We start from the raw sequence: 22719 nt of genomic DNA, 5'->3' as shown, positions 1-22719 counted from the left end.
GGTTCACACCTGCAAAAGTAGAGTTGACTTCATATTTTGAAAAGGACCAGCTCAGAGTTACTGAAGCCAATGTACATACACCTGCTTATCCTAGTATCTTTTTCACACTGTTGTTAATATGAAGGTGTCCCTGTTAGCTCACCAATGTAAAGGTACACATTGTTTCTGCTCAGGAATTATTGGGCAATGTTGCTCCTTAAGTTTTAATAATTCCTATAAAAAGCCAGCTCAGTAACAGCAGGAGCAATGCCCTATAGTTCCCTGAAAGGTGTTTTGTACACCAGATGCTCATGAACACTCCCTGACATGGGCCTGATGGCATGTACCCCTTCATCTAAGACAGGCCTTGAGTTTACTAACAGAAGAAAGAACAACAGTGCCCACAGTACAGATACAGAAAGAACTGGGCTTCCAGTGCCAGAGCCATGGTATGCATGGAAATCCTGAGACAGCAAAGAAGGCATCAGCCTTGTACTCCAGTGAAGATGCCCAGATTCCCAGGCACATTACCTATCAGCAGCCAATACAAAAGCATGAAAAATGTCGCCCTTTACATTTGCCGCTACAGCTGTGTACAGCCAGGTTTACTGGGCATCCCACGGCCTGTCCTCAGCACTTCAATACACACATACCTGCTCCCATGAAATCATAGCTGAAATCACTGCCAACAAACATAACATAGGCCTCTTTCAGTCTGGACTCTTTAAAGGAAGTCCATTAGCCTAACAAAGTTTCATTGTCTGGGTAGTACCAGCATAAACTAAGAGGTGGCAGATTTTTTTCCAGGCCTCCCCATGCTTTAGGATTAAACAAGGGCTACCCAAACCTTTTGCATGTCTCTAACTAGCCTCAGTTAAAATCAGTGTTTTCTTCAGTGTAAAGTCCCCAGCCCCATTACAACCTATGCAGATCCTGTTTTGGATCAGCTTCAGATCTGATCTCAAGAGAGGGAGCTAGAGAAGCTATCACTACAGTCTACTCCCTGTCTCCTCCACATGACTGCTCCCTGGACAGCCAGCAAACCGCCCTTCTGGCTATGCCAAGGGCAGTATTAACTGACAGGTTACTCATGAGCTCAGGCTCATTGCCTCCATGGCCTCAGGGCTGCTTTACCAGTTAGCAGACTATTCAACATGCTTTGGGGTAAATTCAAGATTTCCAAAGGAATGGAACACTCTATTGATTGCTGGACTTTCCCTTTTCCTAGGGCAGAATCAATCAGAGATGAACAGAAAAAATTTGAAGTGAGCCAAAACTACAGTATACAACTCCCAAGAAGCCTATTTATGTGGAGAACTGGAACCAATGGCTGCCAGACAGAGCTGAAATCTGCCACAGATTCCAGACCACTGGAGGTTCACATACCACTGCCTGAATAGCAGGAACTTGTTTGCCATCAAAGGTGCCCAGTAGATCCTGCATTAATGCTCTAAGGAGACAGAACTGCTACAATCAGCTGCAGCTTGTGCTTGAAGAGATGAAGCCAAATTGATGGGTTGCTGCAGTTTATACACACTTTAAATCACAGAATCACCAAATGGCTGAGGTTGGAAGGGACCTCTGGAGATCATCTAGTTCAGCCCCCCTGCTCAAGCAGGGTCACCTGGAGCATGTTGCCTAGGATTGTGTCCAGGAGGCTTTTGAATATCTCCAAGGAAGGAGACTCTACAGTCTCTCTGGGTAACCTCTTCCAGTGCTCAGTCAGCTTCACAGTAAAGAAGACTTTCCTCATGTTCAGATGGAATTTCCTCTATTTCAGTTTGTGCCCGTTGCCTCTCATCCTATCGCTGGGCACCACTGAAAAGAGTCTGGCTCGATCCTCTTTACACCCTCCCTTCAGATACTTACACACATTTCAACCTTCCACCCATCTGGGGTTCAATCCTTGTTACCAAATGGATCAAGCTTCTTGGCTTCCTGTCCCCAACTGCACTGAAACAGCATCAACATCTCAGTGTGGTTGCAACCTTTCTGAAAACATAATTGAAATAAATCCTTTTCTCTCATCAGTATCACAGATCTCAGCTGCATTATCCTTCTTTCTAAAAATCTCCAGTCATTGCTAACACCTCTTCAGCTGCACTGCTGTGAACCACAAAGAAATTGTATAGGTACGCAATGTACTAGCAGTTGCTCTGGGCTTCTCCCCCACTTTGCTGAGCAAACCTATCACGGATTGTGCTAGATAACACAATACTTGAAGAAAAGCTTAAGCAAGCAGTCTGATCTTTGCAAGTTCTCCTGCATTGTTCCATTTCCCGTATACAAATGGGCCCCATTTCTCAGCTGTTGAAATCAATACAATTTTAGTGCATTCAGAAGGACTGCGCTGAGTTTGGCTAGATGCAAGTCTCACCACACATCATTTGTAAATTACATTGAATTCATTTGTGTGGAGGGAAGAGCTGTTATTTTATGGCCAGAAGCCCCTGAAAAACTTCAGAGGTCCGTATTGATGCAATTGACCGAAACATTTTCAAGAGCAGACTCTTAAAAATGCACCCAATTCCTGCATTAGTGAAAGTCATCACTATCCAGGTCAAGGAGACAACTAAACTCTCAAGTTTTGCTAACACCTGCTATTCCTTAGCACTACAAAGAGATGGTACTTCATCATGTTGTTGGGTTTTGACCTTTCAGAAAGAGAGAAAGCCTGCTGAGTTTACAATATGATGCTTTGGCTGGGAGAAATGAAGTTCAGAACTTTCATCCCTTCTGAAGTCAGCTGACTTCCTATTTTAGAGCCCATCTCATTTCAGCACAAACCCAATCATTGTGATAAAACTAGCAAACTGGATGTTCTGCTCAGCTAACTAAGCTTGCTGTCCGCATCTAAGTGCACAAAGTCTAAGAACTAGGGGTGTAAGCATGAGTGTAATTGGTTTCACATTCCAGTTTTGAGGGATCTCTCCAGACCCACAGCTGTCAGGCAAGGTTTCAAATATAAATCAGTCTTCACTGGGTATCTCCAATCTCTGTAATACACAGCATGAATTCCTCTAGCAGCCTCCTGCTGACTTTCAACCATTTCCTCTCAGAACAGCAGAATAATAGGGAGAAGAAGGAGAAATCTACAAGCCTTAAATATTTTGAGAATGATAAAAATCAAACCTTTCCTATTTACAGTGCTTTTTATTGCTACCACAACTACACATGCACATACATGCATACATTTATTAAATGTGCAGGTAGACTGATATGTGTGTACTTTGGGGAGGAACAGAAACTCATAATAAAGCTTTGTGAATACAATATTATGTACTAGTGCTCCCCCTGCAGACAAATAGATCCAGTTTTCTTCCATCTCATTCTCCCTAATTAGCAACATGAGAAAGAAAAGTAACAAAGGGTAGAAAATTGCATCCTAAGGTCAAGAGTTAAAGCAAGTTTATGCAACCCTGTATACTACCCCATTAGTACCACATAAGATAAAGAGTCTCTGCAGTATCTACCACAGAAAGAAAATATAAATCCTCAGACATGCTTTGAGATACTTCAGCAAAAAGGAATATGGCATTGAGATGACTAAGACTGGTCACTGGAATGTAATTTTATAGTAACTTCCTAGGGCTAGTTTACAAATTCCTTTGTAAATTACACTATACTTCCAGACTTCCATAGATGGATGTGTAATTATGTCTAACAGACGTAAAAATAGTGACTACATTTGCCAGATTACCATTTAGAGGGCTGGATTACTATTTAGAGAGCATACCATTTAATAAGATAGTTTACATAGCAAAGACTTGCAGTTCACCAGAGATACCCTAATATAACAAAATGGTTGTGACATAACAAGGGTTAACTTGCAGTGGAACATGAGAAACAAAGAACAAAGATGCAAGTGATGCTACTAAGCAAAACGAAAAGAAAATAAAGGAGGAATAAACCTCAAAATTGGAATCAATTGCAGCTATCCAAGGTCACTTTTGTTACACTGAAAATTTGAATGATAGACCAGTACTTCTCAGATTAAGGCAAAAACTCCGGGACTTTGACTTTTTCCGGTTGGCAAGAACATATAAAAATGCAGAGGTACATCACCATTAAATGAAATAGGGCATGCTACTGCTATCTTTTGTAAAATCTTTTGCTCAGTGTAGTTATTAAGGCATCCCAACACTTCAACGGCCAGAAATGCTCTTGAAATGTGCAAACTGATTAGTATTCTTCCCTATACAGAAGAATGATAAGTTTGGACTAACAGCCAGTAAGAGGAGTAGTACGCATGAGAGAGCACAACACTGCTGGGATAAAGGCTCTTGGGAACAAATGTGATTGGGGGAAAAAGACAGGGACCTTACTCCAAAGATGCTAATTGTCTCAGGCCCCAGCCTTTCATCTATGCATGCTCGTGCAGAAAAGGTGTACTGACAGATTAGAAATACCTAGGTGCACTCTGCATATCTAACACACACCTGTCAGCCAGAATCAACACTCCATCTTCTCTTGTTTGGTAAGCTTTTAAGGCACAGGGCTAGAGATCATCTTCTTCATTCAAATCCTGAGAATAGGCTGAAAGAAAGAGTCCTATTGGTCTTGGTTAAAAGCAACTGCACCTTTGGAAAGCATGAAGAGGAAGAAAAGTCTTTTTAATTATCTGATCAAAAATTATCTACTATTAATATATGGTCTGGAAAAAAAACTACGAAAATGTGCTAGTCACATGTTTCTACAGGATTCCAACACAGTTCTCATGCTGCCAACAGTTCTCTGGCTAGATTAATCGATTTTTAAAGCTGGGTGTACCTTTTCTCTAAAATAGCTTCAGAAAGATCCAGAGAGCTTCTGCAGCTGTTGCTAAGGAGTTTCAGAGGCTGTGACTTTACTGCCATCTACCGACAGAGCAGTAGATGTTTTCTGGTTGCACAGATTCCTACAGAAGGATGGACTAAGCTACTACGCCCATTGTCCAAAAACGCTTGCTTTATACAGGCTTCTGCTAGTTACATCAGAGAGCAATACACAGAACCTCAGAAAAGTTCACTATATTATATGCCAGGAGTCACCTGTCCTTCCTGCAGCTAGATGAAACTGTAGCTTGTAGCAATGAGTTCCACGGCTTGCTTTCCTTTTTTTTCCCTTCCTTTTCAGTTTAGTCAAGCATTCTGCTCCTAGTAGATAAAAGGAACATACTTTCAGCTTAGCTCCCCTATAGGCTGCAGAATGAACCTAAGAAATCTCTTTTTTTTTCCCCTCCTCTTTTCTCTTAGATGTCTGTCCACCCCACATCTATCTGCTGAGATACAAACAGGAACTAAAGCACATAGAAGGGAAGTTAACTGCCTCAAATAGAAAATCAAAGCAGGACCCAAAACAGAACTCAGATATCAAGTCCACTGTCAGGGTTTGAAATAAATATCCCTGTTTTTCGTAGCTTTCATTATTCTCTTCTACCATGGAAAAACAACAGATTACAAGAGGGTCATCTCAGGCAAAAAGCAGTTTTTGCTGTCAGTGAATAGTAAGCTCAAACAAATTTTCTCAGTGCAAGCAGAGCAGAAAAAATAAATTTGCCTTTTAAGGCTGCTCATACAATGCCTTTAAGCCACCTGCACACTGACACTTCAAGCAAGTGAAAACGAAAGCTCTTTTGCAGAAATATTTAATGCAATTCTGACCCAATGCCTATTTCACTGTAACTGTTATTAAATAGCAGGCCTTCTATAGTAAGACTGTGAAAGAATGTTGTCATTTTAAACATAACCTTTCAAATTGCTGGTGTTTTATATAGTTACACTAACAATCAGAAAAGTTCTTTCATTTCATCTCCCACAGCCAGTTGTTTTTATCATACACAGTCCAGTCTCATCTTAAATAGCAACTTCAGAAATTCAGCTACAGTCTAAAAGATATCTCTGCTCCAAAGCACAGTCGGTAGCAGCAGCACAAGACTGCACACAGCAGCGTCAAGTCACTGCACAGTGGCTCAAACCATTTTTTGGGGAGGAAAAGCACATCCATGTCAGGTTTGCCCTTGGAAAACTGCTTACCAAGATGTAAAGTGACCTCCTGCTAATCTCATCACATTCAGAAAAAGGTTAAAAGAAATCTGCTTTCTTAAATATTTTTTAATTAAAATTATAGGTCAAAATTCATTACAAGCATTCTTATCGCTTTGAACTTTTCAAAAATATCTTGGGTGTTTGCCATCCTGCAGGAGGATTTTTCAAACCAGCTCTTTTCCAGATGCGCTCCAAATCTTTCTCAAACTTGATCTGAAACAGAAGCGGGGGGGGGGGAAAGGTAACATAGCTTAGAAGCAATATTCAATCACTCAGTCACCGCCCAAGTAGCCTAAGGAGAAGCTAAGTATAATCTACATAAAGGAAACAAATGTTTTTATCTAGGCAGCTTGTTCTATCTGTCTAAATGCAGTTAGCCCTACTGCAGAATATACATGCGAAACACATGAGGAACTTGAGAGTATTGTTTAAGAATCCTGTATTAGGAAAACGGAGAACATAGATAATAAAACCATAAGAAAACTAAGAGGATTCCTCACCATAATGTGTTCAACCCTGCTGCCCACAAATTTGAAGAAGTGGAAGTACATTTAGCCTTTAAATGTAGAGTACATTTAGTACTTAGACATTTAGAGATGTCTAAGTATGGGGAAAAATTAACAGGAAATAAACAAAAAACTATAGCATGGCAGACCTAACAGACTATTGAAAGGCAGTGCTGAATAGTCACTAAAAACATCTATAATGATTTGAAAGAAGGCCCATGTCTTGTCCTTCCCCCTCTATTAAAAAATGTAAAAGGTTTCTAGATGGAAGAAGAAAATAGGATATTCTCTCTTTGCAGTGGCTCCGTGGAACCACTTCAGGATGCTGACAAGACAGGCAGGAAATTAAGACTAAACCAACCTCCCAGATATATTGGAAGCTGATGAATTAATGATTTACACACACACACACACACACACACACACACACACAGAGACACGAAAAATTCTTTTCTATTAGCCACTATCTTTACAAGTTAACTGTTATGCAAGAAAAATCGTGCACAGCCACTGTCGCACATATCTGTTTACAATCACAGAAATATTCTAAATTATGATTTCTGAAGATATCCAGGTCAAACAAATCATAAAAACAGAAAAAAAAAAAAAGTACCTCTGAATTCACCAAGGCTCTCAGAGCTGCTGTTGTTTTCCCCTAAATCAATTCTACCCAAAATTTTCCTCCCATACCTAAAGGAAACAGAAGCCAGTTTGTGAAGCAGGTACACTTACGTTGTTCTCTTTAATGCAAGCTTACCTGACGTTTCTTCTTGCGACCTTCCTTTATCCTCCTCCGTACAAACTTTCTTCGCTTCAGCAGTTTTTTGAACTTGTGTCGGTTCATCTTCCTCCTGCGGATCTTCAAAACATTCTTACATTCAAGCCTGTTGCCAAGTGTTCCTTCCCCTTCCTCCACATCAGCTTCCACATCAGATGTTGGACAGTCATATCGCTGGACAGGTTCATAGCCTTCTTTTCCATGAACACTGATGACTTCCGCTTTAGGAAGGGAGTATCTAACTGTCAACCAGCTTTCTAAAGGGCTGATGGATAGTTTTCTGGGGACCAGCATCTCTTCCAGTTCAGGGTCCAGCGCATACCACCGCTGAGGTTGGGCTCCATTCTTATTAGATGGCTGAGTGCTATACTTCGCAGATGTAGAATGAGAGCAAAGAATGGAAGAGACTGACCTTGGCAAAAGGTGTCCTTTGAGAAGAAAAGAGTTTCATTTAAGAGGCAGAATTTTCAAACATTATCTTAACATAAGCACTGCCCCGCTCTAGAACCAAGATAATCTAATAAAGGAAGCTGCTTACAAGCAATCGTTTTCTCTCCATAAAATCAAGTAAGTCTTTTCTACTTACATTACCATAAGTCTATCTGCTAGAATTATGTTATTGAAAATTTTACTGTATAAGAAGTGTAAGGAAAGTGCAATTTGAAAAGACTGCAAACAGTTCTCTGTATTAAACCCTTCTGCTGCCAAGGAACCTCCTCATAAGTTTAACGGAAGTTAAAACAGAGCTACACAATAACAACAGACAAGACGAGAGACTTAGTAACATCCCAAGACTGAATCAACAACTTGACCACTCTTGCATTGCTTGATAGAAAAGGAACTTCTGGGAGCTTAATTATCCCAGAAAAAAACAGAAAAGTAGGTTGCTCAGTATCTATTTACCTGCAATTCGTGAAGCCTTCGCTAACTGGGAAGTCAGTTGTGATACTAACATATTTTTTTCACCTTCTTCACTCTTCTAGATTCAGTAGTGACTGTTAAAATAAGCACATTTATTCTATGTAGCAAACATGCTACTTCTGACAATTCAAAAAGAATCCTCTAAATTTAACTCAAAACCCCAAACAGATGGGCTGAGATGCTCTAAACATCCTTCTTGTTTGACCAACACACGGCTGTATTCTGCTGTAGGGGGCTGGCCCACAAGTACTTACAGCCCCATAGCTGCTTCACAGATGATTAATAGTTTCCACTGCTTCGAGTTTAAAAATAAGGCAACTTCAGGCCCAAGTCCCACTTGCATATTTCTGCCCAGCCCTGTAGTAACACGCTGTTTCCACAGCAGGAACTGGAGTGTCCCAAAAGCCATCTGCTACCTCAGGTCATCAGAAAGAGCAGCACGGCTTAACGCAGGGACGTGACTGACAAGAACCGGCTCACAGCCCCGCGCTGTGATGGCGGACGGCCGCCCTCTCCCCAGCCCAGCCAATGAAGCCCCCACAGCTCCCTCCACCTCGAAGGCCAACGCATACTGGAAGCGACTGGGGATCCTGACAGCACCCCCGCCCCTCGCAGGGCGCAGGGCGCAGGGCACAGGCCCCGGCCCCGGCCCCGGCCCCGGCCCCGGCCCCGGCTCCAGCCCCGCCGGCCTCCGCCATCACTCACCATCCCTACCCGTCCGCCCACCTCTTCCTCCGAGCTTCCGGCCGCCGCCGCTCCCGAGACTCCGCGCGCCGTCAGCACAGCGGCCCCAGCCGGCGCCCGCCGGCCCTGTCGCGACGAGGCCGCCGGGGCTCCGCGGCGCCGCGGGCCGGGGACGCCGCCGCGGGCCCGGCTCCCTGCGGCAGCCGCCAGCTTCCTTGCTGGCGCCAGGGCCGCCCGGGGCCCGCGGCTGCAGAGACGGTAGGAGGCGCGGCAAGGAGCAGCGCCACCAGCCGTTCAGGGGAAGGAGCCCCCCCGCCCCGGTTCAGCAGCCAGCTCCCAATCTCCTCCGCTTCTTCCAGGCTCTGGGGTGAACCAGACTGTCCCCTTTGCTCCTCAGCCCTTGCAGTTTGTCTGCCTCTTTCCAAGCAGAAAAGCACAGATCACAGGAGCTAAGGCAGGGAGACAGTACCTGAGGAGATGCTATCCGAATCTCCTCTCTTTTCAAGCACTTGTGGCCCAGATCAGATTTTTCCCCTCTCCTGAAGGGCTGGAAGAGGATGGCTTTTGGAAGACACTTTGTTCCTGCAGGTGGTAATTTAGACTGACATAGGTAAACAGCTGTGAGATAAAGCTACTTGCAGGTAGCACTCCCCTTGCTCAGAAAGAGCGTCTGTATTGACAGCCTGGGCTACAAAGCAGGCTCTGAACACATTGGAGCATAGCGGCACTGCAGGCCAGGCCAGCCATGAGCTGACTGCCCTCACCCTCCTCTGAGTCAGTTGGGCAGCAAACTCTCCAGGCCCTGCACCCTGCTGAGTCTGTTAGCAAACAGGGCATTGCATTTCCTTGCAATAGAGGGGCCGGGGAAGCACAGGGCTCCAGGTTTGGACTTAGTTTTGAGCTGGACTGTCTAGGGGAGGAAACAATTCTCATACATCTGAGCAAAGGCTTTTGCAAATAGGTCATGTGTTCCCCTCAGCTACTACTTCTCTCCTGCTCTCACACAGCTGTACTGTGGAGTAGGGCTTGTGTCCTTTGGCACTCATCTCGGCTGACTGCAGCAGGTACACCAGTTCCCTTTCTCCACCCAGCATCTGTTTGATTCAAACTAAATATCAAATATTTCAACCTAGCAGATTTGTACTGCTGCTATAGTTGCACTTCAGGATGGAAAGTCAATGGCTCTCAGCAGATAGAAAAAGCTCAACTTTTTTCATCTGTTCAGTCACAGCAGCACATAGCTAAAAATGTCAGAACACAGCAATGTAATGTAACAAACTGTTGTTACAATAAAATTTCACATCCCTGTCAATTCAGGGATTGCAGAAGGTAGTTAGGCACTTTTCCCTTACGCACCCTCAGATGCATCAGCGGGCAAGTCTCACAGTGGCTGCTGTCCAGGAACGACCACACCTGCCTCTCCCACCAACCTTGCTGCTGTTTGTCTTTCCTTACTTGGTACAGGAACCCACCATCTTGCCACAGCATGGAAGTGCCTCATCAGCTGACCTGAGGAATCCATGTTCGAGCCAATCCCATATTTCAAAGAACATTTTGCTTTCATCCCTACCTCAGCCAGAGCACAGGGATCTTTCACCAGCGGTGATCAGTATTTCAGAACACAGCAAAGGTCGGTCTCATTTTCAGGCAGACCCACCATATTAAACCCATCTAGTCTGAAGAAGACAGCAATGTCTAGAGTTGCTCCCAGAAAGGTAGCGGTACAGCTCTCTAGTCAGGGAAAGAAAGCTACAGACAGAAATTAGCTCAAGCAGTTCAGTAAACAGACACTTTGTTTAAACAAGACTTTATTGAAGACACTTCAGAAGTTTATGTACAGAACCGCATTCCCACCCCCATACCAGGGTGTTAGTCACCTGCTAGGAACAAAGGAAGTGTCTTGTGCAGCCAACCTGGGGACACTCAGCGAGCCTGCTGAGGAGTTTACAGAAGTGCCAAATTCATTTAATTTAGGGCAGGGCAATTTCAGCCTTGGCTCACTTAGCCTATAAGACTATATTGTACAAGAGTTGCTCTTGATCTCTGCCTCTACCTGCAAACACAAACTAAAGGACCTTTTCCAGAGAAGTGTCTCCAGCATACTGAAATCTGACACCCTATACTGGCCTAACTCTGAGGTCAGATCAATAACTTCTGTAGAGAAAGAGAGGCCCACTTTGGTTTTGTAAGTGAAGAGGAACCAGCCCCTGGATCTAACATACAGTTTTTAAACTCTAGTTGAGATGGTTCCAGGAGAGACCCATCATTATTCTGAACAGGGAAAACACTAGTATTAATAGCTTATGAGTAGGTGCTGTAGGAGAAACTGTATGCCTACTCTTGTCTATTTATACCAACTCAGTCTCTGGATGTGCCAAAACTAAACTGCACCTCTCACTGACTAGCATTACCATGTAGAGACCAGCATACCTTTTGTTGAGTTTCATGTCGGCTATTTTGCTTAGGCTGGAGAGCAGCACAGCTAAAAGGACACATACTTCATGTCATCAGTTCTTCTCTGAATGCCGAGTCCCTCTGAAGTGGGTCTAAATCAGAGGCATGACAGAGCACTTGCAAGCCTCATGGTAAGAGGTTGGCAGCCTTGCTCCAGAGGTACAGCTTTCACTGACCCCACTTCCACCCACATTAAGAACAAGAACAGCTCCTGCATCAGCCTATCCAGAGGGGTTCTGCATACCTCACCCCATCTTCTTAAGCTCAGGATGGTCTTTAACCCACAGGTCCACCCCCATCCGGTGAACGCTGCCTCAGGAAACCCACAAGCCTTTGCAATACTGTATGGGTAGCCCTTGAGGAGCATCTAATTTGCCTGGACCAGTTGCATGGAGGTAGCAAGTGAGGACATATTGATAACAGCAGCTCTGTGGCAACTCATCCCCATGCTCAGCTGGGCTGCCTTCCTCAGAAGTGGTAGAAAAGCCTGTAAAAAGCAAGGGTTCATTTTAATTCAGTCAGCGTTTATCTTGGCCCATTCAAGACAAGCTAGACTCAAGTTCTGCTCTATGCAGAGTTGCAATACAACTCTGCAACCAGAACAAAGTGATCATGGTTCTCAAGGCAAGGTTCTAGGAAACCTCTCTATAACAGTCAGCTGTTGGTAGGAAAGATCTTCAGTCTCTCTGCCTTCCAACCCAACCTGTCCACTAAACTGACCTCACACCAGGTGAATTTAAATAAAGAGAGGAATCGTTGGTAGAAAACCAGTGCAGTTTGATATCAGGTCTGCATCCGTGCAGTTCCGAGGCCACAAAGACTCTAGGGTTACATGTCCAGCTCACTAGTGGCACAGTACCATAGATTAAGCACATTTCTCCCAATTCTTACCTTAGTGACCATCAGCTGGGCAACTGTATTCATTTCATAAATGGTGAGCACTGTCTCTGCTGTGACTTCTTCCAAGGAAGTGAGCACGTTGATGCCAGCCTTGTTAATGAGGCAGTTCGACCCTTTGTCTCCCACAATTTCTTTCACTTCCTCGACTACTTTCTTGATACTGTTTCACAGACCTCATCTGCATGAAGAAGGTAAAAACAGCCACAGTGAACTGTGTGGTTCAAATGCCATCTGTCACTAAACATACACTTGCTAAAACAAAGCTAAGGCATTAGTCTAAATAGGGACATTTAGTCAGCACACAGAGATGGAGACAACGTGCAGAAGACTTTAGGTAGGTTGTTTCTCTAGTGTTATCATCAGATAAAGGTGAAGTTACAGATCTTTTTCAGCTGCTGGAAGCCATGCACAGCTACTGATCAGCCAAGAGACCAGCATCTTAAGATGCATTCACTTGGCTTGGTAGAACTTCTGTTTAAGCCTTTTTACTCACCCAGCTGAAGCAGTCTGATATTGCTGTATTGCTTGCTAAGCTGCTGGAGTTCCTAGGAAGAAGAAATTACGTGTGCTTTCTTTTCTGTGTGTATTTATAGCCATCACATAAAACAGCTTGGGATTTGCACCTCCGGGACTGTAACTGCCATTTATTTTCATAATTGGACCACAGGAAGGGGCACTACTTTGTTTTCCCACCCTGCTGAGTAGCTTTCCCAAGAGCAAGATCAACCCCTCCAAGAAACTAGACTCTTCAGCTGCTCAGTAAAGATACCAGAATGCTAGATTACAGGGTTAGTTTTGAGTGCATACATCTAGAGGGTGTTTGCAGTCTAACCAAAGGTCTTTGATCAAGTGACTACCATTCCAGGTTCTGCAGTTGAGTACAAGGTCTGCTGAACCTTGAAGCAGAGTGCATTCCAAGCCAGTAGTTCCCATCTTCTGCAAGAGAAACATAATTGTCTAGAAGTTCAGCTACTAGTAGTGATCAGTTTAGGCCAACAGGATTGCTTTAAAAAAAGCTATTTGGAAACACTATTTGCAGGAAGAGTTTCCTAGTGATTTGCATGTTGAAATTCTGCCTCCCAGCACTCTCATTAGCTTCAATTCTTGAAATTCAAGTTAAAACACAGAGGAAATTGGTTAGATACACAGCAACTGCCCAAGACAACCATGTTCTCTCTGCTAGATAGTTATATTTCAGTCATCTTGTTCCTCTTAGTAGAGAAGAGCAGCTAATGTTCTTGGAGAACTTTAGTGCTATGCTGGTATTGCTGCTGGACAAGGTGTGCTCAAATTGGATTTATTGGCACAGCTGGAATACTTAGGTTTCTGTGCCATGCAGCCAAGTGGGAAGCACTTGGAGACATTTAGGGACTCCATGTCCTCTGTTAAGCTATAATGCAATAGTTCTTTTATCTCACTTCATATTCTACAGGATTCTCTCCAGGCTTGTTTAGAGAATTTGTTCTCCCACTGAGGACAATCTACAATTGCATTTAAGACTATAGATGAGAGGGAAAAAGAAACAACTCACAAGCACAAGACTGAAAGACATAACTTCCCTTAGATAGTGCTGCATGGGACAAGTTTCAACAGTGTAAAGGCCCAGGGCACGTTGTCTGGCTTATTGGTACCCAGGCTTGAAATAGTTCTGCCACAAGCCAAGGCCTGCAATAGCTATGTGGCTTTGGGCTGTCCCCTGGACTTCAGTTTGACAGCATCACTTGCTCCGTAATAAACTCCAGGAGTGCTCTGGCTTCTAAAGGTCCATTTACTTATGCTCAGATTGCTTCACTATCTGACAGAAACAAGTTGCTAACTGTAAGGAATGGGATAATCCTCCTTTGATAGAAGGCCAGAGATGTTTTGTATAGTGACAGCAATTCAGGGGCTTCTGAAGGAGTGATTAAGGTGTATTTTATGCTCATAGGTAACACATGTGAACTAAGAACTGACAAGTTCTATTGATCTCCATAACAAAGATCCTCTTGAACTGAGCTGTCATATGCACCTGTAACAAAAGCTTGAGCAAGTACTTGAAGAAGTATATTGCTACTTTATTGTAAGAACTTCATATTCTGCCAAATAACCCATGCACTTATATGTGCAAATAACTCCAAACACTGTAGCATTATGTACTTGCCAAAGCATAAACAGCATGGCCATTACAACTACTGCATGGAGATGAGGTTTGAAACTCAATAGTTTTTCACTTAGTTAAGTGCTTAGTTAACCTGTGACTCCCACTTCAGAGGTCTGAGTTTCTCAGAAGCAGCTTCCAGGTATAAAGCTAACTTAGACAGCTTTGGTCTTAAGCAGGTACAGAGGGTGTTATTCCACCTAATACAAACATGAGCTGAAAAACCCAACTGGGCAACCTAAAAACTGCAGGAAAATCCATTCTTTTCCCAGCTATGACTAGAAGTGAGGTGTGGACCAGAGGGCCATGACTAATTAATGACAGCAGAATCAGAAATAGCCATTTCAAGTCACCAGTCATGTATGCTTCCTCTCCTCCACTCAGCAGTTTTGATTTAAGAGATCAAAAACCTTCCAAATCCAGAGGATTCCAAGCACATTCTTACAATGTATACAGAGACAGATTATTGACTCCCCACTGAGGGCATAAGCTTCCGCAAAGCTCACTATGGTCATCTGCCAAATGCCTTTGCCAAAAGCAAAGTTGTATGCAACATTTTTTGCAGCGGACTTCTGCTTTCTTTGCCCATGCCAACATGCTTGCACAGAGCTGCTGCATGTAGGTGAAGTAGGTTAAACTGCTTGGAAGCCAGGATCTCAGAGCACAGGCTAACAGAGCCAGTGCAGCCCAGTTGTAAGCAGTTTTGTTCAAAGACAGTAGGTACAACCAACCTTCTAGGATAAGTCATTTACAGTTAGTATACTCTGATATGCTATTGAAAAAAACACAGCACAAAACACCCAGTACTGTATTTAGTGTAGTAACTCTAAAAGTGTTTGATATCTGAATAGTGACCCATGAGAGTCAACTCTTACAGACTGCAAGTAGAAATGTAAAGTGTGATTAATATCTATTGTTTCCTGCTTACTGATTTTAGTTACAGTTAACAAAGAGTCAGCCAACTCCCATTTAAACAATATCCTCTGGCACTTCAAGCTCCAGGTACAGATTCATCAGTACATAGAATCTTTATTGCTAGATTTCACCCAGGATTGTTATGTTGTCTTTGTCATTTGGCAAGATTTACTTTGTGTTCTTTATGAAAGCCTTATTCTCTCCAGTTACAACTCTTGGAAAGGGCTTGACCATTCTAGGCCAGTTGGAAGCTATCAACCCAACCTTAAGTAGCATGCAGGCAGCTTTCTCAGGCAAGAGGTACTTAGGTATCCTTTTGCATCCTCCTCCTTGCACTCAGGAAAAAGCAAAAGATGCCTCATATTTGCCTGCATCCCTCTAAGACAGGCTACTGAGTATCACAGTGTACAGGCAATTTATTGCTTGATTATGTAAGAATTTACACCAAGCTGCTGCAGACTACCAAATCCACAGTCCTCTGACTCAGGAAGAGCCAGACTTCAGTGCTGTTCCTTCAAAAATGCCCACTTTGCCTGCTTTAGCAGATCTATCTTGCTAGAGCACTGCTCTGGGGATTGATCAGCGGCTCTTCCTGATAGCAGACCGCATTGCTAAAATACGTAGCAAAGAAAAAGACTGACCAAGACAGTGTGCAGAAGCATTTCAGCAAGAGCTCTGTCTCTGACAAGGGAACAGACACAGCACTGTTAGTAACCCTGTCTCCAACTTCAGAGGAAGAGAAACAGCATATTAAGCCCTGGAAGCCCTCCAGCACCCAGTAGAGGACTCTGAGTAGTGAGAAACTGAATGCGTTCTTGTCCACCTGAGAACACACTTCAGCTAGGGGAGGGCAGGAGGAACAAGAAGTGCTCCTGTCATGAGCTCCCACATTCAGTCTTTCAGCACAGCCTAGCAGAGCCAAGCAGAGCACAGAGCACTGTGAACAGGTTCACATCATGGCCATTTCAATCCCTTCAGCTACTTTGCTTCCCCAGACAGCCACTTCATCCATACCTCAGCAACTCAGAGGGGAGCTACAAGAACTACACCATCATTAGGTGTCTTGGACTTTGGATCAGAGTTTTGTCCCTTTTGGGGGTGGGGGAGGCAGGGTAGGGGAAGAAAGAGTAAGATAGGGAAAGAAAAGTTACAGATGGGTCCATGAGCCCATAGAGACCACCTCACAATAACTACACTGTGGTTTTGTCCATTTGGAGTGCAAAGACGGGACATCAGGATTATTTTGCAAGACATTTGTAGCTGCTTCCACTCGCTGTGCTGGAGCAGCCCAAGTGAAAGGACACCAAAATCAAAGCCAGGCTGAAGGAGTCCCACATGGTACATGTCAGGGGCAGGATTATCTAGAGCCACCCACAGGCCTGCTGCATGTTATCATGTGATCCAAAGCCTATTTGTTAGGCAAATATTCTGTGAGGGCCACCACCTAGGAGGTATTTAGCACAAGACCACAAGTTATTACAACTTCTGCCATCACAGACTCACATGCAAAAGCTTGCAGCTGTTTGGCATCATCCCAGGGTCAACAAGTTACAGGAGATATGCTGCTTGCTGTAGTAAGCAGAGGAAAAGCAAAGTCAGACTCTGCTCCAGCATCTTTTTCTAAAGCCAGGACCTCACAGGCTTTAATCTGTCAACTTGTTGGAGGACTCTGAGATACACAGTTGTCTGTGTGACAGCATACGCTCTGCTGAGAGATTCTCTGGACAACTCTCAGCCGCTATGAAATCACTGCTGACTATTGCCCTCATGATGTGCACTGGATTTGCCAGTAGCTAAGCATATTTAGCCAGTTTTTCTTTCAAAACTGAGAGGATTTTTAAAAGGCTTTTCATTCATCCTTTCCCCACCATCTTTCCCCTCCCTGCACTCTGCAACAGGGAAATGCTACTCTACCAAGCCAGATCAGAGAAGAATTTAAAAGAACTAAGTCGTTGGTCTCCAAGTTCACCCTCTAATCCAGGAGAGAAAGTGAGGGACAGTGTGCTCATACTGAGCAGAATTTTTAATAAAATCATTTACCACAAGATGAAGTGTAAGGAAACAAAATCCAACAGCTTGAATCACTGTCAAGAGAAAAGGCAGGCACTGATAGCTCAGGTTAGCATGGAAACAAAAAGTCACTTAACTTTACAGCCCAGTCTGCATGGGGAACAGGTCTTGAAGGGACAAAATCCCTTTCATATACAGTAAGACAAATCTGCAGTACCAGTCTCTGGAGTGCAGTAATCTATACTCTATAGGTTTTCACGATTGACTGGAGACTCAAAAAAAGAAAAGAGAGAGAGAATGAATGAATATCACTGAAGGCTTAGCCTTTCCTTACCATACCACTCTCAAGCAACATTGCCAAACTGGATCCAAGATCTGAGATGGTCAGTTGTGCCTGGTGCCAAGACTCCCATTGTTAGAGACTCAAGCATATCACCTGAGCTGGGTGTTTTTGTTATCTTTGTGTAGAAAGGCACAGCTGTGATGTTTATTTCTGAAGTACCAAGTCTCTATACACCGAAGAGTTCCCAGCCTGCTCTCTTCTTTCAACAGAGCATTCAAGTAGAGTCCCAGGCTCTTGCTGAGCAAAGCACACAATTCTCAAAGCAACATCCAAATTTTGGCAGTTGACATCCCTCTCTTGTCATGTCGGCTTCCCAGAAATGAGGGAAATTCAGGCACTCCCTATTCACTCAAGGTTTGGTGGCTTTGAAAATAGACTAATTACCCTGACAGTGTTGGGTTGTAGTCACTCATTGAAGCTTAGCTCACTCTTACAGATAAGAGTTCAGTTTCATGCATGGCAATTTGGAACAAATACATATTCAGCCATGCATTAACTGCAAGTGCTTGCTCACACACACACACAAATCAGCAGCTCTGGCTAACGTCAAGGGGTTTCAGAGCATGAAAACAGTCAACTGATTTTTTTTTTGACATGTGAAAAAGTGTGGATACAGCACCCGTTGTTTAAAGTGGATCCATAGAATTAGATTCAACTGTTCTCTAAAGCTTATAGGAAAAATTCATCTTTATGCACAGATCAGATGTGACAAGTCAGTAGTAAAGTTACCCCATATACAGATTCCAATGTTTTTCTCCTTTCTTCCAAACAAAGCCCATTCCAGATATTCTCTTCTTTTCCAAACAGTTTAATCAATTACCTCCCTTCCATGCGTGCCATAGTAAATTTGGAACAATTCTTGTGCATTACCAATGGCATTTTCTTTGTTTCAGAGAATTTTCAAAAAAATCCCTGTCAGGCATAAGATTGCTTAGTTGACCTCTGTTTGTACTTTATTCTGTCCTTGCAGTGAACACATGCAAGTGTCAGTGCTTCCAGGCAGGGCTGGAATTTTGTGCGTGTGAGTTAAGTCCACAGTGGCAGTACTCAGCTTGCCAGCCTCTGTGTTCATGTGTTTTTGTTCAGTACAGAAGCACTGGTAAGCCTATGAAACCCCTTACACAGCACAACAGGTCAAAAATGAGGATTGATGTGCTTATAGCACAACATTGCAGACACAAGGCATTAGAGACAACCATTAGGGATATTCCATCATGCTTGGCGATGCACTTGCAATCAAGCCCGAGTATCAGTGACGGCATGTTAAATACATAACGCTAACTACTTTTCATTGCTATTTGCCTGAATTCTTACCCGACTTCTTACTGTGTCCCTCCTCTGATCTAGCTCTTGGCAGTAGCAGCACCTCTTTATTGAGCTATTTTGAGTATTTTTCTTCCACTAGCTGTTGTGCTAAAAGAAAACAATGCATCAAATCCCACTGAAGTCAAAGGAAGTTTTGTCTCCAAGGTTTTTTCCTAGGAAAAAAAAAAAAAAAAAGCAGAATAGTACCCCACCCTTATAGGTGGGAAAATAGGGGCAGGGAACAGTCATATAGCACAGGGTTAGTGACAAGATTCCCCTGGACAAGCAAGGTTCTCTCCCATTAGCAAAGCATTTTTCTGAGCAATGGGAGGTAGATACCCAAGTTACACAGCTGTACATATGAGACAAATGTTGTCCACAGCTCTTTACTGTGATGGAGATGGAAAACATCAAGCAACTCTAACATGAAGATTCTCAGTCACCAGCTGGAGCTCAACTGAACCTTTTACATTGCAAATTCTAACTGAGATCTAAGCAACTGGGCTTAATTCCAAGACAGTTTATGTTGGCTTATGCAGTAAGACAGACAGCTTACCTGTTCATTACCAGACAGAAGAGGTGTCTCTGTAATGCCATTTCACCACTTACAAAAAGAGGCCAGTGCATCTGCAAACCACTGCTTTGTTTTACAGAAAAGAAACACTGCCACAGGACCAAAACTGGCTTGGAGCAATAGTGATACATGTGTTCATGCTACCAGGCCCTTTCCTAGCAAGGACATACTACTTCAATCACTGAGTGGTATAACTAGCATTTTATGGAATCAGCCATTTGCAACCGCTGAAATAGATAAAACCCGCCTTTAAACAGAACATACAGAAAACCATGTACTGATCTACATTCAACTCCAAAACTATGCAGTCAAAGTTAGTTCAGAAGGGCTAAGTGTAATTTTTAGACACATTAACCACAGTCTTGATGTTTGTTCACATGGCTTTTAGAGGGAAAAAAATACTGAAAAACTTCAGCATGTCACTGGAAGATGAATAAGCACATGTGATTTTAATGTGTTTGTAACTAACCGCAAGTTCCTCAGATCTTGACCTAGCTGATAGCTAGCACCTGCTTAAGCTTCATGTTCTTCCAGAGGTGCATGTTGACTTTTAAATCACTGAGGGCCATTGGAAAGTACAGAACTAGCACAGCTGACTACTGAGTGGAGAGTTTAGTGGGAATGGTTATATACAGCTACCTGCTGAGACCTCAGCACCAACAAGACCAGTTGGATACACTTAGTTTCAGTGTTTACTAAGAAGTTTTCCTTTTCAAAACAGTTCCTAAGCCCTAATTATTCCCAGCTATTCCTTTTACTATCCAGTGACTGAAATGAAATACTATCCCCCATTTTCAAAGCACAGATGTTCAGCAACTTCAGCAAGAGTACCAGAAGAACTTCATCTAGGTTTTGAATCTGAAAATACAAAGTTACATGGAAAAAGTATAACCGAGCTCATTCCAATGAACTCTATTGCTTTCAACTTTTATTTGATTTCACAGCCACCACACTTCCTCATTAGCAGGTAGGGACCCCTTTCTGGGATACTGAGGTTGGCTGCCACTGGCTTTATTTCTTCTTTTCACTTTCCCTGAGACACTTGACAAATCAAGGGTTAAAAAAACTGCTGCTTAATACCTTCTCCACCACTCACAAGTAAGGGTAGCCAAGGTAACCATACAGTCTGTGGGAACAAGACTGCATGGCGCACCTTGTATATGCGGAACTTTCAGCTGATAAGTCAGCCTCCTATTCCTAAAAAAGGCAGAGGCCCACAGGCTTCACATCATGGGAATCTGGTATTTGGATTGAGGAGATTGTCTTCTTGATAGGTCTTGAAGCAATTCTGGGATCAGTTTCTGCAGGCAGATGGCAACTGTTGGGCATATACACAATCAATGAAAGGGTCTCCTAAGGGCCCAAAGAGCCTCTGGCATAGACCTATTGCAGGAATAGCATGTATTTCTAGTGCTGAGTAACTGGACACAAGGGGTATAAAAAGTTATTAAAACTCATCACAGCTATCCATAAACTATGAGATGGAATCTACAGCCCTTAGCACTCGGCCCAATAAAGCAGAAAAACTACTTGCTTGTAAATTCCTTCAGAGTTATCAAATATATTCGATAATCTTGGATTTCTTGATCAGAGCAAAACTAGACAGCATTTCCTGTTGCTATGGCCACTGATCACACCACCAGATAGCAAACACAAGCATACCTCTATTGAAGTCAGAAAACATGCATGTATTCCCAGCTAAGGAATCAGCCTCTCTTTCAACAGTTTTATCTTATGCCTTCTCTTGCTACTTTGTGAGCACTTTCTCCCAGACTTAACTCACTGACAACACATTCTGTGCAGCTATCTGTATTGTACTTTTTGTTGGTAAGAACAGGTTGTTCTCCACTAGAACAGGATATGATCCTGTGATATAATTAATCCTTTTGTTTTGGGACCAAGCCACTTCAAGGTACAAAGATATCTATTATTTCTCCCATGCTTTATTCTTTTTCTCTCTCCAGCTTCTAACAAATGTGTTATAAATAGATTACTGGTTATTCAGCACTGTACACATGCACAATAGTTTAAGACAGCTGCTGATTTTTATGCATAGTGACACAATTTCCCATAGATCAAAGTTACTTTGTTATACTGCATTTTGTCTTGGCTACTTTAATACTAAGACTTCTAACTCAATTCTTTAGTATAGCCAGTATGGAATAATTAGTTCTCATTCTGTGTGCAAAGATCAAGTTAAGGCAGACTGTTTGCTGATTTGGGAACAGATTAAACAAGAGGCTAGTCCAGTTAAAAACCAGACAGCACAACTCCATGCAAGTATCTTTTCCCCTACCCCTGACTTTCCTTGTATTAGCTGCCTCTCCCAATTGCATCTCAGCTGAGAAAAGACAACTAATCAGAACTCTGATAAAGATGTACAAAATGACAACTGCTACTGAAAAGTAAACAGGAAATAATTATTCACTCTTCTCCTCTGTATAGGAAATAACAGCACCCACTGAAACTATCCAATGCCAAAACATTTAAAACAGGTAACCTAGTTGTGTTGTGTAAATTCCTGCTACATAAGTAATTTGTGCTATAGAACAGAATATGTCAGAGGAAGCCACAGAGGCCAAAAGCATCATCTTCAAAAAGAAATCAGTTAAATTCACAAAGAGTAGGTCCATTAGAAATGGTATACAGTAGTTCAGAGGTAACCTCCAACTCAGGAAACTGGTAGACTAGAGGTTGCTAGAGGAAGGCTGAATGCAAACCCTCTCAGCTGCCTTGCCTCCTTATCTGGAGACTGGTTTGGACTTAAAAGGAAGAGTGAAAACAGCTACTTTGAAGCCACAAAAACAGTTGTTTTCTTGTCACATCCTGGGTACTGAAGCTGAAGCACAACAGATGGATGTTATCTGTCACTGTCATTCTGAGGCACCTAAAAGCTTGACCACAGAGAGCTTCTCGTGAATCTTATTTTGCTGACAATGGACAAAGGAAGGTTAACCCAGCAGTTAGTGTTTTTTGTAAAAATCTACCACCATCACTTATAGGACTTAAATAAAAAGCACCCTATTTCACACTTTACCTTGCACCAATCTACTCCTCCAGCCAGAATGGGCTCCAGCATGACATCTACCATACTTATATTCAGGATGTCACATTTTAAGCTAAAAATAAGTCTACTACAATCTGTTTGTCTCTTCATTCAAGACCAGATTTCTTCTTTCCTTAAGAG

The 22719-nt window shown here is 43.0% G+C and overlaps 1 protein-coding gene and 1 long non-coding RNA gene across 3 annotated transcripts; both read right to left on the bottom strand.

Annotated features, from left to right (window-relative positions):
• Nucleotides 1-6053: 6053 nt before the first annotated feature.
• Nucleotides 6054-9168, bottom strand: AURKAIP1 (aurora kinase A interacting protein 1). 2 transcript variants are annotated; one of them, XM_026100667.2, is made up of 4 exons: nt 8937-9168; nt 8193-8284; nt 7269-7717; nt 6054-6218 (listed from the first exon to the last, which is right to left on the bottom strand). In XM_026100667.2, the coding sequence occupies exons 2-4, from the start codon at nt 8242-8244 to the stop codon at nt 6111-6113; spliced, it is 609 nt and encodes a 202-aa protein (XP_025956452.1). In that variant the 5' UTR covers nt 8245-8284; nt 8937-9168; the 3' UTR covers nt 6054-6110. The 2 variants fall into 2 exon arrangements, with proteins under 2 accessions (XP_025956452.1, XP_025956451.1); XM_026100666.2 differs by having other exon boundaries at nt 8916-9167.
• Nucleotides 9169-10715: 1547 nt separating this feature from the next.
• On the bottom strand, nt 10716-13903 carry LOC112983494 (uncharacterized). Its single transcript, XR_010392760.1, has 3 exons — nt 12742-13903; nt 12240-12426; nt 10716-11835 (listed from the first exon to the last, which is right to left on the bottom strand). It is a non-coding gene; the product is annotated as an uncharacterized LOC112983494 (long non-coding RNA).
• Nucleotides 13904-22719: the final 8816 nt, after the last annotated feature.

This window comes from Dromaius novaehollandiae, chromosome 24 (assembly GCF_036370855.1).
Source record: "Dromaius novaehollandiae isolate bDroNov1 chromosome 24, bDroNov1.hap1, whole genome shotgun sequence".
In the NCBI taxonomy this organism is placed as follows: domain Eukaryota; kingdom Metazoa; phylum Chordata; class Aves; order Casuariiformes; family Dromaiidae; genus Dromaius; species Dromaius novaehollandiae.
Note: the sequence above shows the minus strand (reverse complement) of the source record. Positions and strands in the feature narration are given on the sequence as shown.